Source organism: Saccostrea echinata, unplaced genomic scaffold, assembly GCF_033153115.1.
Source record: "Saccostrea echinata isolate AGI-Se365-2 ecotype Australia unplaced genomic scaffold, CSIRO_AGI_Sech_v1 ptg000064l, whole genome shotgun sequence".
Lineage (NCBI taxonomy): Eukaryota > Metazoa > Mollusca > Bivalvia > Ostreida > Ostreidae > Saccostrea > Saccostrea echinata.
The window spans coordinates 3,239,895-3,265,660 of NW_026889813.1; the positions used below are offsets into that span (position 1 = coordinate 3,239,895).

At 34.4% G+C, this 25,766-nt stretch overlaps 1 protein-coding gene across 1 annotated transcript in view; it reads left to right on the forward strand.

Annotated features, from left to right (window-relative positions):
• Positions 1–25,766, forward strand: part of LOC133175984 (uncharacterized) — a 62,459-nt gene that overhangs the window by 31,335 nt on the left and 5,358 nt on the right. Inside the window, exons 25-50 of the mRNA XM_061311147.1 lie at positions 85–295; positions 591–755; positions 1,206–1,363; positions 1,689–1,835; positions 3,185–3,362; positions 3,792–3,941; positions 4,456–4,581; positions 4,840–5,003; positions 5,189–5,331; positions 6,854–7,020; positions 7,329–7,478; positions 7,721–7,840; positions 8,688–8,813; positions 9,015–9,232; positions 9,684–9,791; positions 10,042–10,212; positions 11,022–11,198; positions 11,378–11,549; positions 15,648–15,856; positions 15,986–16,163; positions 16,563–16,676; positions 18,911–19,033; positions 21,286–21,381; positions 22,175–22,233; positions 22,473–22,590; positions 24,640–24,750. Of these exons, the coding sequence (XP_061167131.1) occupies positions 85–295; positions 591–755; positions 1,206–1,363; positions 1,689–1,835; positions 3,185–3,362; positions 3,792–3,941; positions 4,456–4,581; positions 4,840–5,003; positions 5,189–5,331; positions 6,854–7,020; positions 7,329–7,478; positions 7,721–7,840; positions 8,688–8,813; positions 9,015–9,232; positions 9,684–9,791; positions 10,042–10,212; positions 11,022–11,198; positions 11,378–11,549; positions 15,648–15,856; positions 15,986–16,163; positions 16,563–16,676; positions 18,911–19,033; positions 21,286–21,381; positions 22,175–22,233; positions 22,473–22,590; positions 24,640–24,750 (3,859 nt within the window). The remainder of the gene's footprint in view (positions 1–84; positions 296–590; positions 756–1,205; positions 1,364–1,688; positions 1,836–3,184; positions 3,363–3,791; positions 3,942–4,455; positions 4,582–4,839; positions 5,004–5,188; positions 5,332–6,853; positions 7,021–7,328; positions 7,479–7,720; positions 7,841–8,687; positions 8,814–9,014; positions 9,233–9,683; positions 9,792–10,041; positions 10,213–11,021; positions 11,199–11,377; positions 11,550–15,647; positions 15,857–15,985; positions 16,164–16,562; positions 16,677–18,910; positions 19,034–21,285; positions 21,382–22,174; positions 22,234–22,472; positions 22,591–24,639; positions 24,751–25,766) is intronic.

Consider the following 25,766-nt stretch of genomic DNA (forward strand, 5'->3'; position numbering starts at 1 on the left):
CAGTATTTGTATGAAAACATACATATTCCTTCTCTGAAAACTGAAAAGAGGTAGAATATGAGTTTTTCTCTCTTTACTTAATAGGAAATTCGACCCAAGGAACCAGTGATAACAATAGAGTTTGTTGGGGGAGACATAGAGATCTTGTATTACGTATTCAACCTTACTCTGGTACACATGCTGGTTGAGAAATCTGTGTACTGTGAACAAGAAATCTATGTTCTCTGTAATGGTGCCCCAGAGCCGAGTGAAGATCAGGGGCGCAAAATGACTGACTGGGAAGCACAGGTTGAAGGTAGTTACAGGGAGCTAAACTTGTTTTAAGGTCTTATAAAGTTTTGTTTTAGTGCTCATGATTTACAAATAGAAATCTTATTTATAATTACTCTGTCTTGTAAAATTTCAGGTTATCTTTCGGGCCAAAATTTGACAAAAATGGCCTTTTAAATTGAAAATTTTTTAAAAGGATTACTACTAGTCATTTATCTTAGTGAGAGTTATCTCTCTTATAGGGGGGTCAGTGAACCTTAAAAAAGAACTGCATTTCTTTTCCATGTATATGCTTTCTTCATGATGTTGTTTTGTTGTAGGTGGAGGAATCCAGTGTAAGGCAGGCAGTTGTATCTGTACACACGATGGAACTGAGGTGTATGGAGGCATCATTGCTGTTCAGGATCTCCTTCCCGTGAGCAAGATTAATCTGCCTCAGTCTACACAGAAAAGAAAACTCAGCACAGGGGCCATGAAGTGCTATGGTAAGGGAAATTCAGGAATTTTTGATAAATGGACATCCACCATTACTTCACTGGTGGACTCAAATTATAGTCATACTGATCATCATGCAAAATTTATTACTGTTATATTCACAATTATTTGTATAATCACAATTATAATATCCTGTACAAGGAAAATTGCATCTGTTATTATATAAATGCACTGTATGTGAACAAAATAAGATCATCTGAAATATTTACTAATGTCTATAAAATTTTGTTGGAAAGAACGTATACATGCATGTACATGTATTACAGATACATGTAACTTTAGATTACTGCATAGAGGATTTTATTAATATTATGAACATAACATTTCTTTCATACAGCACATTAACCTGTACCTTTGTTTTGTTTATTATGATGCTATATGTGGGTATACACGTTTTAAATTTGCTATTCCAAACTGTTTTGAATATTTTCGTGTTACAGATGTGTACCCTGATTGTAATGAGATCAAGATTGCCAAAATGGCGAAGAACCCACTGGGAAACAATCTCTATGCTATTGACCCAGATGGTGCCGGGGGAGAAAAACTTTTCCCAGCTTTCTGTGATTTTAAAACCAATGAGAAGATAGGAATCACTGAAGTACTTTATTTTTTACTTTCCAAAATGTAGACTTTTCTGAGACTATTGAAATAAAATAAAAATCTGAGACCATTGATGTCCAAAACACATCTTTCTTTAATATTCTATGATGTAGAATTTTAAAATACAGAACTTACATAACCTGGAAAAGAATTTTTCTTGAAAAAAGATGACCCTCTTTTCAAAGGTCACCTCTCTATAAAGGTCACTTTTAATGGTTCCCGTAGGTGACTGCTTAATACAGGTTTGACTGTACATTCATCTGGATTTTGTTTTAGCAGCAAAGAGAAAAAAAAGTTTTAAAACTGTCTATTTGATTTGGTAGATTCCTATTGAAGAGCCAGGTGTGTCATTTAAGCTGAAAATTACTGGAAAGCCAGATCCTGAGCAGAACAGACACTCCATCCTGTATCCTGACGCCACACCTGAACAGATTCATCAGCTGACCACCAGATCCTCATTCTGTCACCAGGTAAAAACAAAATCTTTGAGGTAATGAAATTGCTGTCAAAGTTTATTAATCATACACAGAGCTGTAAACCTGTACGATTTTGGCATTGAGCATCTTAATTCTTAAATACACCTTAGGATTTATGTATGTATTCTACCTATTTCCGTTTTTCTCCATCAAAAGTTTGAAATACCAGAATTTTCATAGCTGTCTACCTTCAGTTTTCACTATTATAATAAAAAGAATTCATAGCCATTACAACACTTGCTTATGTTATCATTGTCTGTTTCTATGCTAACTTGCAATCTAAATCATTGTAAAGTAAACAAAATGGAAAAAATCGCTTGGACAGCCCATGGACCCCCTCCTTATGATTTTTCATTTCATAATGTTGGCAGCTCCTCATTAAAATTTGATTTTAAACTACAAAAAGTATGATGATCCTCTGTTTTGTAGTAAGAACAAAACTATGACATTCTTCTCCTACCAGCATTTACATTATAAATGTAACTAGGATAAGTATACTTTTTTATTACATTTTCAACAGTGAAATAGTGTAATTTATTAATTAATGTAATAAAGGTGATATTCTGACACAGTGTGAAAGGATATCAACACTGTATTCTCACAGTGTGAGAATATCAGAAGTGCAGCAAAACTTAAGATTTTTCCTTCCATTCACAAAGAGTGTTTTTAAAAAAATCCCCGGCCTGTTATAAGATTGAGTTAATGAGCCATCCTGACAGAGGCTAATAGTAATACTGCCAAAGTTTATCCAAATGTGTCATTAAAAATCCATGTTTACAACATTTTTCAATCTCACAATCACTTAGCTATGACGTCTCAACCACTCAACTATGACGTCACAGCCTATGACACTGTGTTACGAAAAGACAGAGGCAAAGGGAAAATAAAAAAATGTAATAAACAGAAAATTTAATGTTTTGTAGATGAATATGGAATTTATTTCACTCGTGAGGCAGGATTTTTTTTATATTTTCATTCGTGCTTTGCACTCATGAAAATATTAAAAAAAAAAAATCCTGTTCCACCCTTGAAATAAATTCCATATTCACCTACAAAACATTGAATATCCTCTATGTACCAATGAATAACATACATGGATTACAGTTGAACTTTACATCAATATTTGCAAATGAATACCGCAGGGATAAGTTGAAGTGAGTCATGGTTGTAATCTTAATTATTAATTTAACTTTCATGTGTTGAACACGTTAATATTAAAAATATTTGTACAATTTCAACATGCTTAATGTGTCAAGGTTTGGTTACCAGTATGTAATAAGTTCTTATCATCATGCTTATTGTGTAATGTAATGTTTCCTATGTTAAGATTTTTCTGTTGACAGGGTATCCAGTACGAGTGTGTAGAAAGTCCCCTCTCACCTAACTATGGTTACTATGACATCTACAATGGGACAAAGGTGTCCAGTTTTGGTACAGGGTATGCTTCCTCTACAGAGGGCTGTGCATGCACACTGACCGGCACCTGTCCAGAGGGGAAACTATGTCACTGTGATGCTAAAGGTGTGGCTATAAAGCATTGGGAAGAAAATCGATCAGTTAAACACATAAACATTCACTGTAGTTGTAACGAAGTGGCATTCAATTTTTTTTTTTTTTTTTTTTTAAATACTTTGACTTTAATGTGGGAGGTGACATTAATGCAGCTGGCTTACAATTAGATAAGCTAAATTAGATAATTTAGTTTTGGTCACAATTTACAATTGATACATGTATATTGGCCAAGTTTTTTCCAACTTGAAAAGAAATTTTAGATAATTATTAGCAAATTTTATAGTTTGACTGAAAAATGTTGATCAAAAATTTCTTTAAATAACATTTTAAAAATAATATCATATTCAAATGTAGATGGACTGAATTTGAAAGTGTTCTTTAAGTCCTACATGCCATTTTGAGTACCATTATTAATCAGAAGCCTATACCTTTATACAGGTAGTATGGTATCTTATGATGTGGGGGAGGTGACTGATGGAAGTGTAATGCCGGTGACAGAGGTCAGTTTTGGGGGACAGACTACTAGCACTGCCACTGCTACTGCCACCTTGACCAATGTTAGATGTGGTCCTCCCGGGGAGACATTTGGTAAATTATATATCGTAAAAAAGAAACGTGTATTGCATTTTCCTTTGTGAGTGTAACAAAAATATGATTCAAAGGAAATACATGTTAATGTATAAGGATATTGTGAAGATCATAAGACAATATTATATAAGGAAATTGTGAACATTATATTACATATATATGAGAATGCAATGTGTTTGTGTTATTTGATCACAGATTTACATGTATTTGGGAACAATCCTGTCATCAGCATTTTCCATTCAAAATGATGCTAATTTACATGTATTTTTCATATCTAGTAAATACAGTAGCATATTGGTTGAAAATTATTAGTATTTGCACCTATGCATTTTGAGAAGTGATCCAGATAAAGTAAAATAAATATCCGCAGATTTCATTTTATTTCATGAAATATTTTGCATTTGAATAATCCCATGTACAAGTGTTTGGTCATTGTCTGTGCTTGTGAAGGTCAGGAAAATATATTACATGTAATATTTGAACATATAATACTTCTGGTTTTCACCATGTGTAGACTTACCAAAGGACTGTGAAGATGCCTATAAAATGAAATATAAGACAGGAGAAGTTATGATCTGGCCAACTGCTACCGTCAAACCGTTCTTTGTGTACTGTGATATGGAGCTGGTACCCAACCATGGTAAGATTTGGATCCCCTAGGAATCTTATGCGCAAGTGCCTTAACTCACTTGCGTAATTCCGGAAAACTCTTAATAGGGATTTCATTCAAATTCACAAGTTTACTATTTTCATAGAAGTAAACCATGTATTGTTTCAAATTTGTTTTTTTTTTTTTGTTTGATTATTTTACTATCTTGTAAAACATGGATATAGATTGGTTTATGACAAATGTTTGTCTAATATAGGCCTGTTTGATAAAATTACATATCTTTGTAAGGTGTGACAATCATTGGTAATGACAGGGAGGTCCCCACCCCAGTGGACGGAACCAAGGTCGTTACTGTGACCTACAACAATGTCACAGAGAAACAGGTGGAATCACTGACACATATCTCTTCCTTCTGTTTCCAACCAGCCAAATATGACTGCTACAACACAATGGTAAATAAATTCACCATCTCTCTCTCTCTCTCTTTCTCTCTCTCTCTCTCTCTTTATCTCTCTCTCTCCATCATCCTCTTACCAGCAAGGAAAGAAATAAAAACAATTCTGTCAATAAATCATTTCTTATCACTGTTTTTTTTGTACATCCAGTTCTGTTGACATTTTGATGTGATGTTTTCTAGTTCATTGGAAGTAACTTGTTTTCCTGGGTTGGAGGCAATATTCAGGACAATAGTTTCCTGGGTATTGGTGGAGAGGGACAGTGTACATGTGCCAAGTCTCAGCAGTGTGGAGGCAATGTCAGTGAGGCAGTGCTTAGAACCAGGTGAGTAACAAAGATGACACTGTAGAGTAGGGCTTAGAACCAGGTCAGTAACAGAGAAGACGACACTGTGAAGCAGTGCTTAGAACCAGATCAGTAACAGAGATGACACTGTGAAGCAGTGCTTAGAACCAGGTCAGTAACAGAGATGACACTGTGAAGCAGTGCTTAGAACCAGGTCAATAACAGACATGATACTGTGAAGCTGTGCTCAGAACCAGGTCATTAATAGAGATGACACTGTGAAGCAGTGCTCAGAACCAGGTCAGTAACAGAGGTGACACTGTAAAGCAGTGCTCAGAACCAGGTCAGCAACAGGTGACACTGTAAAGTAGTGCTTAGAACCAGGTCAGTAACAGATGACACTGTAAAGCAGTGTTCAGAACCAGGTCAGTAACATAGATGACACAGTGAAGCAGTGCTTAGAACCAGGTCAGTAACAGGTGACACTGTAAAGTAGTGTTTAGAACCAGGTCAGTAATAGAGATGACACTGTAAAGCAGTGTTCAGAACCAGGTCAGTAACAGGTGACACTGTAAAGTAGTGCCTAGAACCAGGTCAGTAACAGGTGGCACTGGAAAGTAGTGCTTGGATCCAGGTCAGTAACAGGTGACACTGTGAAGCAGTTTTCAGAACCAGGTCAGTAACAGAGGTGACACTGTGAAGCAGTGTTCAGAACCAGGTCAGTAACAGAGATGACACTGTAAAGTAGTGCTCAGAACCAGGTCAGTAACAGAGGTGACACTGTGAAGCAGTACTTAGAACCAGGTCAGTAACAGGTGACACTGTAAAGTAGTGCTTAGAACCAGGTCAGTAAAAGAGATGACACTGTAAAGCAGTGCTCAGAACCAGGTCAGTAACAGGTGACACTGTAAAGTAGTGTCTAGAACCAGGTCAGTAACAGGTGGCACTGGAAAGTAGTGCTTAGATCCAGGTCAGTAACAGGTGACACTGTGAAGCAGTGTTCAGAACCAGGTCAGTAACAGAGGTGACACTGTGAAGCAGTGTTCAGAACCAGGTCAGTAACAGAGATGACACTGTAAAGTAGTGCTCAGAACCAGGTCAGTAACAGAGGTGACACTGTGAAGCAGTACTTAGAACTAGGTCAGTAACAGAGATGACACTGTAAAGTAGTGCTTAGATCCAGGTCAGTAACAGGTGACACTGTAAAGTACTGCTTAGATCCAGGTCAGTAACAGGTGACACTGTAAAGTACTGCTTAGATCCAGGTAAGTAACAGGTGACACTGTAAAGTACTGCTTAGATCCAGGTCAGTAACAAAGATGACACTGTCATGGCAGTTTAAAGATTCTCCTTTTAGCCCCAGTCCTAGTGTCAGTTCCCCTGTATATTTTTTGGAGAGGACTTATTTCTAAATATGGGCCAGGATTACATGTAAATTAATTAGTTTTTATGATACACTGTATCGGTCACATATGACAGTGAGACGCTTAATACAGTGGGTCGCTATGGCAGTTTTAACTGTATCATACATGTATTACATTTTAACGATTTAACATTACAGGAAGTGTAATTGTGATGCGGCTGAGCTTCAGTGGAGGAGAGATGGAGGAGTCATTAATAGTACCAGTAAACTTCCAATGAAAACCCTCAACTTCCTGGACAGTCAGCGAGAGGGTGCAAAGGGAGTCATCACTCTTGGAAAACTCTACTGCTCACAGGTGGACTTTGGTAAGATTTAAATGTATTTAGTCAAAAGTTGTATTTGTTTTTAACATTAAAACTTTGAGTCTACATACTGTATACAGGGAAATTTTCACCCGTTTTATTTTCGCCCTAATCCAGGTGAGCATATTTAAAACGGGGTGAATTCAAAGAACACAGTATAATCTCTTAAACAGAACGGTGACTGGGAAAATTTAAAACAGGGCAAAATTGTTTGCAAGCGCAAATGGAAAAAATAACATGGGGCGAAAATAACCATGTATACAGTATATGCTGTATATAAAAGTAACTTTACAAGTCCCTTTGTCTGTCAGATCTGGATGAATGTAAGATGGACTTTGATGACTGTGATTCCAATGCTGTGTGCATTAACAAATACGGATCATTTGGTTGTAAATGTAAGGCAGGCTACAATGGTTACCCAGAACAACCAGGCAGATGGGCAAATGGACGCAATTGTTTTGGTAACAAAAACATTTTTATTTGAATTAATATACTGTATATATCTTTAATTTTTACTTTCAATAGATATATCACATGCAAATACTTTCAATAAAGATTTTTCTCACGTAGTCTAAATTGTGAAGGCCTGGTTTGTTTTCAAGACTATGGAGGTGCATTAGTGTCAATTAGGAAATAAAAGGAAAAATAAAGTCTTCACTTTTATTTGGTTTAATTTTGTAAAGAAAGCTTTTTCATTTTGCAGATGACAATGAATGTGCTCTTCTGAGGTGTCCCCACTCTGCTATTTGTACTAACACCATTGGTTCCTTCAAGTGCACCTGTAAGCCTGGCTATATACAGACATCTCCCACCACTTGTCAGGGTAGGTAATCCAAGATCAAGGGAGATAATCCAGGCATAGAGATGTTCAGCAATAATGATACATGTAATAATAAATAATATTCTATTGAGAGCAGTAACTCAACTAGTGTGGGGTTCTTGGAGGCCTTCTTGTGCATAAATACAAAGTACATGTACAATACTAATAATTTGGTAACACACAATATTAATGACAGTGAAATAAACATGTTTTCAGCATTGCTATGACATCACTCTGTCCAAAAATTCACCTACTGGAGTCTAAATAATAATACAAAGGAGTTTGATAGTATATTTCAAAAACAAAGAATTTGCTATTGTTTACTCATCAGACTCTTTCTAGGTAACTTTTGAACATCCGGATGTCAATGTTTTAAGTAAAATATGTACATGAAAAATTATCAGTTTGTGTTTCTGACCCTATCGAGCCTGGATCAGTGTGATGATTTTTCATATGTATGTAGAACTGTATTCTGCATATATCCTTAATGTACAGTAGCTATAGATTTACATAAGTTCCTTAAAATTAAGAAGTCTGCGTCATGCGTCAGTTTTTAAAATTGAGACAAAATTTAAAGCCTAATGTAAACAATTAAATTGTGGTATCACTAAGTCCAGGCCCCAGGGCCATAAAACTTAGACAATCTCACTTTTGATCTCAGTCTCACTTTTCCACTATTATTTCCTTTGGTAAAAGTGAGACTGAGATCAAAAGTGAGTTCATCTAAATTTTATGGGCCCCAAGCGTGATACTGGCTGCTTTATTTTCATTTGCTAGTGAATGATACATATAATGTTACGTAAATTGAAAAAGATTTTTTAAAATGTAAAATTTTCTGCAAATCTTTCAGACATCAACGAATGTGCAGACCCCAATCTCAATGACTGTGACCCCAACGCTAAATGTTATAATCTGGAGGGAACTTTTGAGTGCCGCTGTAAGCGTGGATACAGAGGAGATGGCAAAACCTGTGAATGTAAGTCACAAACAATGGCACTGGAGACACTGTACTAAATTTTAATTGACAAACACTCTAAAGATAGGAATTTCTTTTATAATTGCAGAGATTAAATAATAGAAAATACAAATCCCTATTCTGAAATTTTACTAATGTAAGGTTTTAAATATCTTGGGTTTTGTAATGGTCTACATCAATATCTGTATTTTCTTACTGCAGCTGTTGGTCTGTGTTCCTGTTTTGGTGATCCACACTGTATCTCCTTTGATCAGAAGTGGCTCCATTTCCAGGGTGACTGCCAGTATGTTATGTCTCAGGATGGTTGCCACGGTACCAGCCCAACCTACCAAGTTCTGACCACTCACTGGAACCAGGACCGCCCTGGTGTGAATCATGTCACCTGGGTCAAATCTGTCACCATCAAACTACCAGGATATGTAAGAAGTTACATGTATATTGTTGCTTTATTGTGGAATAAAAAGACTTTGGCTCTCGAAATGATGTCCTTACAAATCTGTAGTGTTTAGTAATCCACAAAAAAATTGTCTCCCTTAACTATGATGATACCACAGTAGTTAGAGTTTTTGCTGTTACCAAGACATTAATTCAATAATTACATGTATTTTAGTGAAATAACTTAAGCACATGTACTACATAACATTTTGGAAAAATTAACAAAAATTACAGAAAAAACAAACTACATTTATATTAAGAAAACCTGAGCAAAATCAAGACCATTTTACTTCATTAGAAAGAGCTTAAGACTTTTAATACTGGAAACAATCCTTATATTTATGTGTAGATGATAAACCTTGAACTGACAACATCAAGGGATTTTACATGTATATGTCACTGAGTAAATCGATATCTTTAATATCTCCCTTTCAGACAATAGAGCTCTTACAGAACCATGAAGTGAGAGTTAACCAGCTGAAGAGAACACTGCCCTATAAACCAGAAGGGAGGTTACTCATCAGACGTTATGGAAGCTGGGTGGTAAGCAACTTTAACTTCTTGATTCCAATAATCCTTCATTAGAATGGGTGGGAGGGCTTATTCTTTTCAACATAAATAAGATGCTGCTGTTGTTTGATTTCCTTTTTTTTTTCAAACATACGAAGATTAAGTTACCAACTGTGCATCACTGGAATAACTCATGAAAATTGAAGACATCTTCTTTAGAAATGTGTATAAAGCTATGTGAATTAGAATATATACTTTTAACAAGCTCATGAATGTTTAATAGGAGGTGTACAGTGAGCTAGGAGTCCAGGTGAACTGGGATGGGTTCCAGGCCGTTGAAATCCAAGTAACAAAGAGTTACCAGAACCAGACCTGTGGCTTGTGTGGAGACTACAACCAGAATCCAGACGATGACTGGAGGCTTGGACCAGCATGTGATGTCACAGGAGATATTGTAAGTAGCCAGTGGTAAGGATTATTGGAAGTTGTCAATGGTAGGGATTGTGGGAAGTTGTCAGTGGTAAAGATTGTGGGAAGTTGTCAGTGGTAAGGATTGTGGGAAGTTGTCAATGGTAAAGATTGTGGGAAGTTGTCTGGTAAGGATTGTGGGAAGTTGTCAGTGGTAGGGACTGTGAGAAGTTGTCAGTGGTAGGGATTGTGGGAAGTTGTCAGTGGTAGGGATTATGGGAAGTTGTCAGTGGTAGGGTTTATGGGAAGTTGTCAGTGGTAGAAATTGTGGGAAGTTGTTGGTGGTAAGAATTGTGGGAAGTTGTCAGTGGTAATGATTGTGGGAAGTTGTTGGTGGCAAGGGTTGTTGGCAGTTGTCAGTGGCAGGGATTGTGGGATGTTTGTCATCTTTTTTGAAACAAGTACATGTATGATAGGCACATTCAATTTGAAATTAGTTTATAACAGCTTGGTATTGTTAGAATTTATAAGCCTAAGGAACCAGGTAAAGTCAGAAATTCATAACTTCAAGAGAAGAAAAACAGTATATTTGATTCATTTAAAAGTTTTTGGGAATATCATTTTTTTTGCATATAATCTATAAGTAATATCCTGCTAATATGACAGATTTAACAGACTGTATCTGGCCAGATCAAATACATTGTATTTCCTTATCATGCTTATTTTGCATATATGACAACAAACTCATAATTTCAGTCATATTTTGAACCTGGATTAAAAATTTTATTGGGTTCAAAAGTATCCATATGACATTGATATTGATATTAACATCAGAGTTTTGTTCCATTATTGTAGACAACTAACTTTAATAAGTTTGGAAACTCTTATGTGGTAAAGAGTTATGCTGACAGTAATCCCCAGTGTACGTTTGATTGTTACTCCCCACCAGAAGAACCCGAGTGCCAGGAAACGGACCGACAAATCGCCGAGTACTACTGTAACCAAGTATTTGACCTCAATGGAAAACTGAAGGTAAGGAGGGGAAAAAAATTGTTTACAGAAGAATATTGAAATAAGGGAAGAAGACTTAATTAAAGAAAAAATTAATGTTAATTTAATAGCATAAAGATTTTTAAAAAATTTTTAATCCATGATCCAGAAAATAATAACGTGTGTGAATTGATAACTTATAAACATGTGTACATTTGCAGTCCTGTTTAGCGAGAATGGAAACAGCCGATTTAGAACAATATAAGACATCCTGTGTGTATGATGTTTGTTGGGTCAAGGACAGCATCTGTATGATTGCCAGTCAGTTGGTCAAGGATTGTCAAAACAACTACGGCCTCAACCTTACAGACTGGCGGTCACCTAAACTCTGTGGTAAGTGTGTATAGAAACACACATTATAGATTAATTACTGTAGATTCCTTATTTTACGCGAGTACTTAATATCGCGAAATGGCCCAAGGGCGTCAAATCGCGAGAACAATAATTCGCGAATGTGTGATTTATCTTGAGATTTTACATACATTAAAGCACCGTAAAAATAAAAGTGAGTAATTTTATTTCGCGAATGGTGCTTCTTGCGTAATTACGCGATAATTAATTCCTCGCGTATATTTAGGAATCTACAGTAGTTAAAATGGTTAAAAATTAAATAAAAATAAATTATGAGGAAATATTAAAAGTATCAAAGGTCTCTCTTGATTATAGCAACTGTTTATGTGTGTTTGATTGTAATAAACTATTATTTGATATTTTTAGCTCTACTGGTCAGAGACCAGAAGAGCTTATGCGATAGTAAGGTGTCCGGCGTCCGTCTAGCTGGCTGTCCGTCTGTAAACAATTTTTCAAAATGCTACTCCTCCTACAGTTTTGGTCTGATTTCTATATAACTTGGCACACAAGTAGACTACACTAAGATACGTAATTCTGTTATCGGTTTTAGATTTTGATGAACAGTGTTGCCATGGTTACTAAAAATAGAAATTTCTGTGAAATACTTCCAAATGCTACTCCTGTTACAGTTTTGATCTGATTTCAATATAACTTGGCACACAAGTAGACTACACTAAGATACATAATTCTGTGTATTGGTTTTTGATTTCGATGAACAGTGTTGCCACGGTTACTAAAAATAGAAATTTCTGTGAAATACTTTTAAAATGCTACTCCTCCTACAGTTTTGGTCTGATTTCTATATAACTTGGCACACAAGTAGACTACACTAAGATACAAAATTCTGTGTATCGGTTTTTGATTTCGATGAACGGTGTTGCCATGGTTACTTAAAATAGAAATTTCTGTGAAATACTTTAAAAATGCTACTCCTCCTACAGTTTTGGTCTGATTTCAATATAACTTGGCACACAAGTAGACTACACTAAGATACACAATTCTTTATATCGGTTTTTGATTTCGATGAACGGTGTTGCCATGGTTATTAAAAATAGAAATTTCTGTGAAATACATTAAAAATGCTACTCCTCCTACAGTTTTGGTCTGATTTCAATTTAACTTGGCACACAAGTAGACTACACTAAGATACATAACTCTGTTTATCGGTTTTTGATTTCAATGAACGGTGTTGCCATGGTTTCTAAAAATAGAAATTTCTGTGAAATACATTCAAAATGCTACTTCTCCTACAGTTTTGGTCTGATTTCAATATAACTTGGCACACAAGTAGACTACACTAAGATACATAATTCTCTTTATCGGTTCTAGATTTTGATGAACAGTGTTGCCATGGTTACTAAAAATAGGAATTTCTGTGAAATACTTTAAAAATCCTACTCCTGTTACAGTTTTGATCTGATTTCAATATAACTTGGCACACAAGTAGACTACACTAAGATACATAATTCTTTGTATTGATTTTTTATTTCGATGATCGGTGTTGCCATGGTTTCCAAAAATAAAAATTTTCTTTGAAATACATTCAAAATGCTACTTCTCCTACAGTTTTGGTCTGATTTCAATATAACTTGGCACACAAGTAGACTACACTAAGATACATAATTCTTTGTATCGGTTTTTGATTTTGATGAATGGTGTTGCCATGGTTACTAAAAATAGAAATTTCTGTGAAATACTTTAACCAGAAGTATCTGATGAGACTGTAGCTCTACTGGTCTGTACATATACATGTAACAAAGAAAAAGTAGCACTTGGATTTGAAACTTTGCAACATGAAGCAATAAATAGAATTATGAATCTTAATATTGTCTACTTGTGTGCCAAGTTCAATTGAAATCAAATAAAAACAGAAGAAGGAGTGCCGTTTTTTAAAAAAAATTGAGATCAAATAAAAACTGTAGGAGGAGTGGCGTTTTAAAAGAAATTCACAGAAATTCTATTTTTAGTAACCATGGCAACACTGTTCATCGAAATCAAAAAAACTCTGAATTATGCATCTTAGTGTAGTCTTCTTGTGTGCCAAGTTATATTGAAATCAGACCAAAACTGTACAAGGAGTTTCGTTTGGAGGAGTTTCACAGAAATTTCTATTTTTAGTAACCATGGCAACATCGTTCATCAAAATCAAACACCGATGAACTAAATTATGTATTTTAATTGAGTCTACTTGTATGCCAAACCATATTGAAATCAGACACAGTCATATTGAAATCAGACCAAAACTGTAGGAGGAGTAGCGTTTTAAAGGAATCTCAAAGAAATTTCTATTTTTTAGTAACCATGGCAACATCGTTCATCAAAAATCAAAAAACCGATGCACTAAACTATGTATCTTAGTGTAGTCTACTTGTGTGCCAAGTTATATTGAAATCAGACCAAAACTGTAGGAGGAGTAGCGTTTTAAAGGAATTTAACAGAAATTTCTTTTTTTAGTAACCATGGCAACACCGCTCATCCAAATCAAAAACCAATGCACTATATTATGTACCTTAATATAGTCTACTTGTGTGCCAAGTTATATTGAAATCAGACCAAAACTGTAGGAGAAATAGGGTTTTAAAGGAATTTCACAGATATTTCTATTTTTAGTAACCATGGCAACACCGCTCATCCAAATAAAAATCCGATGCACTAATTTATGTATCTTAGTGTAGTCTACTTGTGTGCCAAGTTATATTGAAATCAGAGCAAAACTGTAGGAGGAGTAGCGTTTTAAAGGAGTTTCACAGAAATTTCTATTTTTAGTAACCATGACAACACCGTTCATCCAAATCAAAAACCGAAGCACTAAATTATGTATCTTAGTGTAGATTACTTGTGTGCCAAGTTATATTGAAATCAGACCAAAACTGTAGGAGGAGTAATGTTTTAAAGGAATTTCACAGAAATTTCTATTTTTAGTAACCATGGCAACACAGCTCATCCAAATAAAAAACCGATGCACTAAATTATGTATCTTAGTATAGTCTACTTATGTGCCAAGTTGTACTCAAATCAGACCAAAACTGTAGGAGGAGTAATGTTTTAAAGGAATTTCACAGAAATTTCTATTTTTAGTAACCATGGCAACACCGTTTATCGAAATCAAAAACTGATGCTCTAATTTATGTATCTTAGTGTAGTCTACTTGTGTGACAAGTAATATTGAAATCAGACCAAACTGTAGGTGGAGTAGGGTTTGAAAGGAATTTCACAGAAATTTCTATTTTTAGTAACCATGGCAACACCGCTCATCCAAATAAAAAAAACGATGCACTAAATTATGTATCTTAGTGTAGTTTACTTGTGTGCCAAGTTATATTGAAATCAGACCAAAACTGTAGGAGGAGTAGCATTTTGAAAAATTGTTTACAGACAGACGGACAGACAGACGGACGGACGCCGGACACCTTACTATCGCATAAGCTCTTCTGGTCTCTGACCAGTAGAGCTAAAAATGCTACTCCTACATTTTTGGTCTGATTTCATATAACTTGGCACACAAGTAGATTTCACTGAGAAACATAATTCGTTGTATCCATTTTTTTGATTTGGTGAAGTGTTGCTATGGTTACAAAAAAATTGAAATTTCTTTGATATACTTTCAAAACATTACTAAACCTACTGTTTGGTCTGATTTTAATATAACATGGCATGCAAGTAGAGGACACTGAGATACATAATTGCCTTTATTGTTTTTTTGATTTTGATAAATGATGTTGCCATGGTAACTAAAATCAAAATTTCTCTAAAATTCTTTTAAAAGGCTACTCCTTCTACAGTTTTAGTCTGATTGCAATTCATCTTGCCACAAATAGAGAGTAAAACAAGGATTATTATTTATTTTTTGCTGTTGCAAAGTTTCAGTCCAAGTGCTACTATTCTCTTCCTTTGTCATAAGTACAAACCAGTAGAGCTACAGTCTCGACAGAGACTTCTTGTTTACCATATGAAATACCAGAATTTTGGTTTAAAGTCTCTAAATACTTGCATTTTTCCATGGTATCTTTGCCTTATTTAAGAAAATCACACTTATTAAGGTTAGCCATCTTAACTACATGGCGAGATAATTTATTTCAGAGAAATCTTGTGAGGAAAACATGGAGTATTTGACATGTGCCAAATCAGATCGTATGAAGACCTGTGCAGATGTAATGGGGTCTATAGCCATCCCCACCCAGGATCTCTGTCAGGAGGGGTGCTACTGTAAAGAGGGGATGGTGCTAGATGGAGACAGATGTGTCGAGGAGAAAGACTGCGGCTGTAATTACAAAGGGGAATATTACACTGTGGGTGGATCCAAATTCTTTTTTAAAATCTGCATGTCTTAAACTGAATGATTCATTTGCTCTCTCACTACTGTTTGTGTAATCTCTTACAATGTAACATCTTAATTTGTATTTTTTTTTCTTATGCAGGCTGGGCAGGCATTGATTCCAGAGGGGTGTACTGTTACCATGGTGTGTAACGAGGAAACCAAGAAGTTTGACTCGACCCCATTAAAATGTCACTCTGATGCCTCCTGTAAATACAAGGATGGTATCTACGGCTGTCACTGTAACTACATGTACCGAGGAGACGGACAGAACTGTACTTGTGAGTAGGAATTGGAAATTACTCCCTCTCTACTTTCAAAAAATCTTATTTTTATTTTAATCTTTTTTTTTTTTATGGAAAAAGGGTATTAACCTTGCAATGTAAAGTGAGGTTATTTTATTTTTTGTATTTTTGGCTTTGTAGGATTTTTGCTAAATTATACAGAAATTATCATTTTAGGCAAAGTGAAATATTGCTGCCTAATACTTTACTTCTGTGTATTCAGTACAAATTCTTTGGGGTATACTTGTCATAAATATATGTAAATGTATAAACTAGAAGTATGCATCAGCATTGACAATGAAACATGAAAGAAAATAGACAAAGGTAAACAAGATAAATTTTGTTGTTGTTGCTGTTTTTTGTTTTTGTTAATTTTCAATTTTGCACATTTAATAGATGACCCATGTGGTAACAATCCTTGCGGTGCTGATCAGGCCTGCGTGGTGACTGACACTGGTTTTGTGTGCGAGTGTAAGATGGGTTACCAAGGAGACTGTAACAATTGTGAAGGTGAGGATTTAATTCTTTTAAGACTTCAGACAACAGACTTCATTCCCAGAGACCTGGTAATGTACCAGGGTATTACTGTAAAAGTGGAAATTTTATGGCATTGAATCATTAACAAATGATCATTAAAGTTTCCTGTCATTGACTTGTTCATTCTTGATTAATGAAGCTCTAAACACTGCACACTAAAGAGTTCTAACTGTAGGGTGGTTTTATAGTTATAGTGATCTGCCCTTAGAAGTAAGATAGAAAAAATGATTATTTATAGTTAATTACACAATTTGCAGTAGATTAAAATATTCGTAGCATAAGTAATTGAATTCATTATTTCCATTAATTTTCCCAATGTTGGTAAACAACAGTGATTTCTGTTCACGCATAGTCCATTGTCTTTTTCTTGCAGAAATAAGGCAGATACCCTATGTTAAAAATGAATTAAATAGTCTCAATATGCACACCATTATATATTAATTTGGACGGAAAACGTCATCAATGCGCGTAGCGCGTTGATGAAAACGTTTTCCGTCCAAATTTTTTCTTTGATACTTCGGTCAAAGAAAAAAATATTACATTCATTTCTTATCATTTAATTATGATTTTAAAAAAATAAAATGAAAGTTTTTTCACTTTAATATTTAATTTACGCATCAAAGACTGTGCGTAGGTATACATCACAACAACGTTGCTAAATTTCAAAATGGCTGAATGTACAAGATCTACGAGTATTGAAGAAATTTTCCGTCCAAGTCTTCTTTGATACATTGATCAAATAAAAAATTATAAGATTTATTTCTTATAATCTAATATTTATCTTTCAAGATGAGATTTAACCTGAGAACGAGTGACTGTCCAACATATACTTTAGTTAGACTAGCTTACCTAAATTTTCAGACGCAGAGTAATAGGGAGAAACAGCATTTTCAAATATTGTCATGTCATTACCAGCTCTTTCTGACAATATTATAACAGTTTTAACAAAAAAACTTACCTGTTGTGTTATTAATTTTTGCTATATCGCAATGGGTATATTATCCCTGGTAAGCTGATATCTTTAGGTTTGTAAATGTAAAGGGAAGCTACTCAAATATAACCTTAACAACTTTTTCTACAGTAGGTCACAGAAATTTTGGATTTCATTTGCGCATCTCTTCATCTGAATTTCAAACCGAACATATAAATGTATACGTATCACAACCTGTCCATGCATATCACAATATGCTGTAAAATCTAAAAGAGTCGGTTGCCGACTGTCTAGCATTGAAAAAATTCCGTGCTCGCTCAGTGTTGTTTTTCTCATGTATTCGTTTCCTAAGAATTAACAGATTAACGGCAATTCTCCTCTTTGGTAGCATAAAACATTTCTTCACAGTTCTATTGTTCATACCAGTTATCTCAAAGGCAAACATATAACATACATATGATGATTTCTTTCCCGCAACTGCATTGTTGACATTGCAGACGATTTTATTTGTTTAGCAAAGGGGAATAATTCGAAAAGAAACGAAAGTAGAAAATAAATCAGGAACGTAACGGACAAGTTTTGAAATTCAGGAAAAAAGATTTGAAAGTATTTCATTTTTCTTTCAGAAAGTAATCTGGAAGCGGGAAATATATATGTGAAGTCAGCCAAAGTACTGTAGATCACTAAATTTTCGCGACACCTTATTTTCGCGAGATAGTCATTGACTCTTTATTAGCGAGACATAATTTTCACGAATTATTGTTATTCTTCTATATAATCTTAAGGAATACTATTATACGCGAGAATGAAATTTTCGCGAGCTCAATGTCTCACGAAATTACGCGAAAATAAAGTTCTCGTGAATAAAAAGTAATTTACAGTAGTTCCGGCTGCTAAGTGCAAGTGAACTCCAGATTTTATTGATGCAGTTATCAAAAGAATTTTTTATCCAATCAGAATCAATTATTTTATAGAAATTAAATGATATATTTTTCTCCAAGTCCCAAAAGCACTTTTTGTTAGTGTTTAGAGCTTCCTTAAGAGCAATATTTAAATATTAGTAGACTACTTGCCAAATTTTAAAGATAAGGAAATCGGCAAACCTTCATCCCCTCTACTTGCCAAATTTCTAAGTTAAGGAAATTGGCAAACTATCATCCCTTCAGTATAACCACAGTGTAAGCAAGTCATTTTTTTTTTTTCATATAATGAAGAAGAAATGAAATCTAGTGAAAAAGAATTTCTAGAAGTGGATTATTTTCTATTGTACTTTCAGATATTGATGAATGTGCCACAAAGACAGATAAATGTCCAGATAATTCCCGCTGTATCAACACCCCGGGGTCTTACAGGTGTGAGTGCTGGTCAGGATTCACTAAGACTGGGGACATCTGTGAAGGTATGCATCTGTTTCTACTTGCAGTTTAAATTTATCTCATCTCATTTAGGTCTCTATGTACATTTTGTCAATATGTACATTTTGGTCTATATGTACCTTTATGTTAAGTTTGGAGCTTGACTGTTTCCTAGGCTGATAAAATCAGTACAGTATTAAAGGAGGAGATAGGGTTAATAAATTGGTGTGTGACTGTAAACTAATGACTCATTAGTTTGCATTTTGGGAAATCAGAAAATCTTTGTTTGTCGAAGGTCTATTCTACATATCTGAAAATATTTTTGGGGAATCTGAAGACATGTAATGTTCCTTTTTATTAAAGTGTACAATTACATATACCTTTGAAATTTTACTTCAATGAATATTTATGTTAACTTGTTAAGAGCCATTCTCTGTAATGACTTGAACTTTTATATAGGAGCTGTGGCACGCATAGTCTCAGAATCTCTCCAAACTCTCTATGATAAAAGTCTTTGATACTGTTAACTCAAATCAGGCAAAAATTGGTTGCTACGTGTCATGGTTACCATAGCAAGATGTCCTAAAGTTTGAAAAATGGCATTTTTCAACATCTTCAGAGTCCCACAGTTAACGTTTGCAGCAAAGCAAACAAGTGGCAATGACTGTTTCTGAAAGTTGAAGCCCTAGTGTCTTAAATGCATGATAAACATGTTTGGTAAATCATCTATAACATACGTTACTATGGAAACAAAGTATTCAAAAGTAATAATTTTGTTCATTTAATTTTAAAAAGTCATACACTTAAGAATAAAAACAATTATAGGTTGAAATGCAAGCAAATAACAGAGAAGAGATTCTTGTAACATACACCAAAGACAAAATATGATATTTCTTATAGGTTGGCAATGGTTGCCATGGTTTTAATACCACGAAGGGATTTTAAATTTACTCTCTTAGTGTTTTAATCTTATCCTATCTTTTTAAAAAGCATATTTCTATATAACTGATGATCAATTTTTAAAGGCCTTGGTGTGACCCTAATTTTCACATTTCAAAAAATTCAATTTCAATTCTTTTAATAGTGCGTTGCTATGGAAATAAGGCAAAAAAAACATGCATAAAAATCTTTAAAATACTCTGTTTCCTTGGATACGTACCGTTGTATGTAGATTCCCAAAACTTTAATGATTAATATATGTGAACAACTAACCTGACTTTCATTTTTGACTATCACCCAATCTCTAACTGGATGCAAAAAGCTGGCACATAGGGTCTAATAGTGACAAAAAATTAACAAAATCGAACATTTTCTCTTCTTGGTAACCATTGCAACAGTGTTGTATTTTTCAACAACCTTTATCAATATATGATATTCAACTTTAGTTCTACGAGATAAGTACTATTCAAGGTGATTCAAATGATATTTTTCTTGATTAAAAGGTTGGTAAATTCCTAAAGCAGCAAAAAAGTATCACTTTAAACAACTAGTATGTTGTTTCCATGGTTACACTGCAAAGTAACAATTAATCTCAATTTTTCTTATGTTGTCAGTGTTGCAAGGTCCTAAGGATGCATATGTCCCAGTCATGAATTTTATTGTTTTCCATCACGATAGTAGCATTAACCCAATCATAGCAACAGATTTTGCATGGTGACAGTGTTACCATGGCAACCATGAAAGTTATTTTTAGAATAATATTGCCAATACCTAATTACATGAGGTCAAATATTTTTCATTGTTTTTCTTACTTTGTTGATTGAGTTTGATCATGTAACATCTAACATTTGTGCCTATAGACCGTTTTTCAGCATTTTTCAGCAGCTAAAATGTATTCCAAATGTACCCATGGTTACCACTTACTTATAGATAAATTCTAGATAGTTTCTTTATAGCATAAGTGGCAACAAGGTGTCATGTTTTTGGGAGAATGGTTTGTTTGTTTTTCTTAGTCTTTATTAAGGCTTAATAAAGATTTAAAGTGGCTGAAAATCTCAATTTTTTCAACTTTTCTGACTGTTACCATGGCAACCAAGACACATAGCAACGAACTTTTATTTGATATATGTTTCTGGTGTCAAGTTGTAATAATGGGCAAAGTTTCATCAAAATTGGTGATCATGCGTGGCAAAGAAGTTTAAGTGGTTACAGAGAATCGCTATTAATTAATAAGATTTTTTTTTTTACTTGAAGAAAATCTTTTAAGAGAAAGAAAGATGGGAAAAAAGTCTTTTCTTGTATTATTTAAACAGAGTTTCAATTACAAGTAACATTTGCTGTATGTGAATAATTACAGATATAGACGAATGCAAGATTTCCAGCCTGAATAAGTGTAACTCCTCTACTAAGTGTTTCAACCGTCCAGGAGGCTATCATTGTGAACCATGTGATGGTAAGATTGCCCAAGTGATGGTAAAATTGCCCATGTGATTGTTACATTGTCCATGTGATTGTTACATTGTCCATGTGATCGTAGGATTGCCCATTTGATTTTTAGATTGCCCAAGTGATTGTTACATTGTCCATGTGATTGTTACATTGTCCATGTGATCGTAGGATTGCCCATTTGATTGTTAGATTACCCATGTGATTGTCAGGTTGTCCATGTGGTTGTTACATTGTCCATGTGATCATAGGATTGCCCATGTGATTGTTAGATTGCCCATGTGATTGTTAGATTGTCTGTTAAGATTGCTCAGGTAATCGTAAAATTGCCCAAGCATTGGCAAGATTGCCCATGTTATGTTAAAATAAAAATGTGATGGTAAGATTTCCCACATAATGGTAAGACTGCCTGTATGATGATAAGACTTCCTATCAGTGGTAGGGTTGCCCATATGATGGTAAGAAAGCCAACTTGATGGAAACCTGTCTAATTTAGATGTTTCCTAGAAGCCTTCTTAATATTTGAGCATATTTTTTATTGTAAGCTGTAAAATTTACATCAAACATTAAATTTTATAAATTGTAAATAAAAGTGGTTGAAGTAATGGGCTTTAATATGGACAGGACATGAAGAGGTGTTGCATATCTTCATGTACATATTTATCAGGACAGAATGGTGACTCAGGTGAGTTTTGTGGCTCATGGGCCTATTATTTTCCATACCAGAAACATGTATTTTCACATATTTTTTCATATATCACAATTTAACTGTATTTTACTGTATTTACAATCCTTTTCAGATACAACAGCTGTTAAATGTTGTGCCTGTTATGGATATAGATGCAATAAACCTGGCAAAGTAGGTTTACATGTTATTATATGTGAATTTCACTGTAGAGAACATCTATTTCATAATTTTTGTCAAAATTTTCTCTTGAATAAATTGTCTCCATGATGGAGTTAATTGTTCTGTCAGAATCAAGATGGTGAAGTTGTAAATGGCATTTTAGAATTATTTTATGTCAACTGTGATAGCGAGTTTATAATTCTTCCCTGTTTACATGTATAAAGATGAAAATATATCTTTTTTTACCTCAGGTCTGTGGAACAGATGGTAAGACTTACAATGCAGAGAAAGACCTGATTGTGGAGGCCTGTGAGACAGGACAGAGTGGTTATAATGGTCTGAGAGTGGACTACAAAGGACCATGTATAGGTATAAAGTGGGTCTTATGAATAAACATACATGTAACTGTACAACAGTCGAATTTGTTAAAGTATTGTGGTACTGTATATATATATTATTATAACAGTAACTTGATCCGAGGAGCCGTATCACGTCGAGTTGACAGGCGCGGATCATCAGATCAAACGACACGCGAAGCGTCGAGTTTGATCTGATGATCTGCGCCTGTCAACGAGACGTGATACGGCTCTTCGGATCAAGTTACTGTTATAATGATAAATTTATTATATACCCCTTTACAACTAGCAAAGTATAATAAAAGGAAAACTTTTTGGATCAATTACATAACTTTTATCCATTAAACAAACCATTTTGTCAAGGAACTTTTTGATGCGCGAGAATAAAAACGTCATTTATCTGTGTACTACGTCATCAGTTTCAGAGAGGGGTGATATGGATTCAGAAAACCACAGTGTGGTGATTCGGAATGTCGGATCACACCGTCACGTGATTGCGTAAATTCAACAGTAAAACTGAGTGACAAACAGTTGGGTATATAATAAATCTGAATTACACACATTTCTACAACTTTATCTTCTCAAGATAATAGCATTTATACATATTGAGAATTTTTGCTTGTCACCCTAATGACTGGAAGTAGAGAAGAGTTACACGATCGTATTATTGACAAGAAATTACTTTTGAGTTGAAATAATCTCACAAAATATAGAACATGCGATTGACAGTATTAATCTTGAAACTTCTTGCACATACTGTAGTATTATTAGGCTTTAATTGGTATTTATCTTGTATGTAAATAAGTTGCATGTACCATTTATAATGGATTGTGATTGTTTGAAAATACAAGGGGTGATCAAAAAGTTCACGAACTATCTCCATATTTACAAAACCACTATTCAGATCAGAATGAAATTTAGCACACATATAGTCATACACATGTTCTATAAATAACAGATGTTAAATAATGTTTTGCTCCGTTTTTGTGTTGTCACAAAGTGAAAATGACGTCAATATGTAGGTGACTTGTGACAAAAAATGGTTGACTTAGTCGTACTCGAGAAACGAACGGTTGTAAAGTTTAACGTTATATCTTGGAAATTCCTTTGCAGTAGAATATGATAATTTGTACAAGGTTTATGAAGACAAAAGACTTACCAGAAGTCAAATCATTAATTAGATTGATTATTTTAGTGAAGGCAGGGAGATGGTTAAATATGATGTTTGTTCTGTTGCCCAGCGAAAGCAAGCCGGGGAAAAGATGTGTCTTTAGTTGAGCAATTTGTTATGATACATCGCCAAGTTACGATTAGAAAATTAGTTGAATATCTTAACAATAATGTAATTATTAAATCCCTAAAATATCGTTTACTTTAGACTTTTAACATATGAGATATGATAAAAAGAAGGTCCCCATACTTTATCCACATTGGATAAACATGATAAACGACGCTCCCGAGACAGAGGACTCGGGTTGTGATGGTCACCATGCTAATTCTTGGAAGGGATATCCTTATCCACCCATCCTATTGCCGAGATTTTGCCATTTCTGACAGATGGACTGTTCTTGTTATAAAAAATAACTTGCATGATAAGAAATATAAGACTCGGAAAATTTTTTAGCTTCTGTGAACAGACCGCTATGGAACATGTCACGTGACCACCTTGATCACGTGATTCGCGCATGGACTAAACAATGGCAGATGTGCATTAAAATCGAAGAGGACCACTTTAAAATATAATAAACACTGAAACCTCATTTTAATTCTTTTAAGGAAGTAATTCAATTAGTTTGCGAACTTTTTGATCACCCCTCATATTTAATTGATGATGTCTTATGAAATTAAAATTTATAAGCTCAGGAAAGAATTCAAATTATCCACAGTGAGGCCTACAGATAAAGATTCAGGAATTTGAAACCACTGACTTGGACATAGACATTTTATTCTTTGTAAGAATGAGCATTGCAGGGCAGACATTCACTTCAATATAGCAATCTGAAACAAAGTATCCTGAAAGTAAAAGACACAATCATATAATTTTATTTTATTAAACTTTAAGATGCATGTCAAGACCAGTGCCCTAAATGGCAGAAATGTCGTATTGATGATAACGGCAAACCAACCTGTGAATGTGAGGCTTGTAGTGCCGAGGAAACACAGCCTGAGAGTCGTAAGTACACTGGTGTAGATTATGTAGGAAATATGGAGAGTTTGTAATGTAACAGTAAAATGTCTAATCTGGGCACCTGTCTAATAGTTCTATAGAAATTTCCTGGATTAGACAACATTCTAGGTTAGGCAACATTTTAAACAATTTAATTTACATTTACTCAGAGAGAATAAAAGTTTTTATCATATTAGGCAAGATTTTGGAATACACAACATTTGGATTAGATAAGTTTCACTATACTAAATAGAGCTTTAAAAGTTGAGATACATATATGTACATGTACATACAAAGGCTGATAAGAAAGTCTAGACACATTAAACTGAAGTAGTAATACACAGTCAAATGCAAAAAATTGTTGCATTGCTTTATATAAAAAATTTGATATCAAAAAGTACATTGAATATATAGTGCACATAGCACTCTGTATTTTGGAGCTACCATAAATCACTCTCTTTTTGACCCACTAAAAAGCTGGAATAAAACTAGAAACTAAAAGTTATTGCCATGTTTAATTCCATTAGTATTTGTGCATTATTTAATCAAAGGTCAAAAATAGACAAGTATATAAAGAAAAAGAATGAAATAAACATTCTTGAAAGCATTTTGGCACTGCTTCGAAAGATTTACCTTATGGTTCATCATAACTTGTTATTTTTAAATCAAAGTAATTGAAAGGAGATGGGTGAACATAGCGTGCCTATATCCTATAGCTTCAGATATATAAAATCATTTCAATTTGTGAATTAAGTATTTAGAGTAAAGTTCTCATTATTGAAATTTATGAAAATATGATGAGACTTTTCTGGGGAAAATTTTCTCAGCAAAATTTATTCTTTTATTAAAAAAATAATGTGGTATTCGTGGGGTTCGAACCATAGCAATAAAAATCCTGAGTATCATTTTCTTTCGAGACTAGCACGCTAACCACTAGACTACACAAGTCCTGATGAAAGGTGGCATTTAAATCATATTTGTGATATGACCTTGACTTATGGACTTCAAGTATTTCTCAAAAA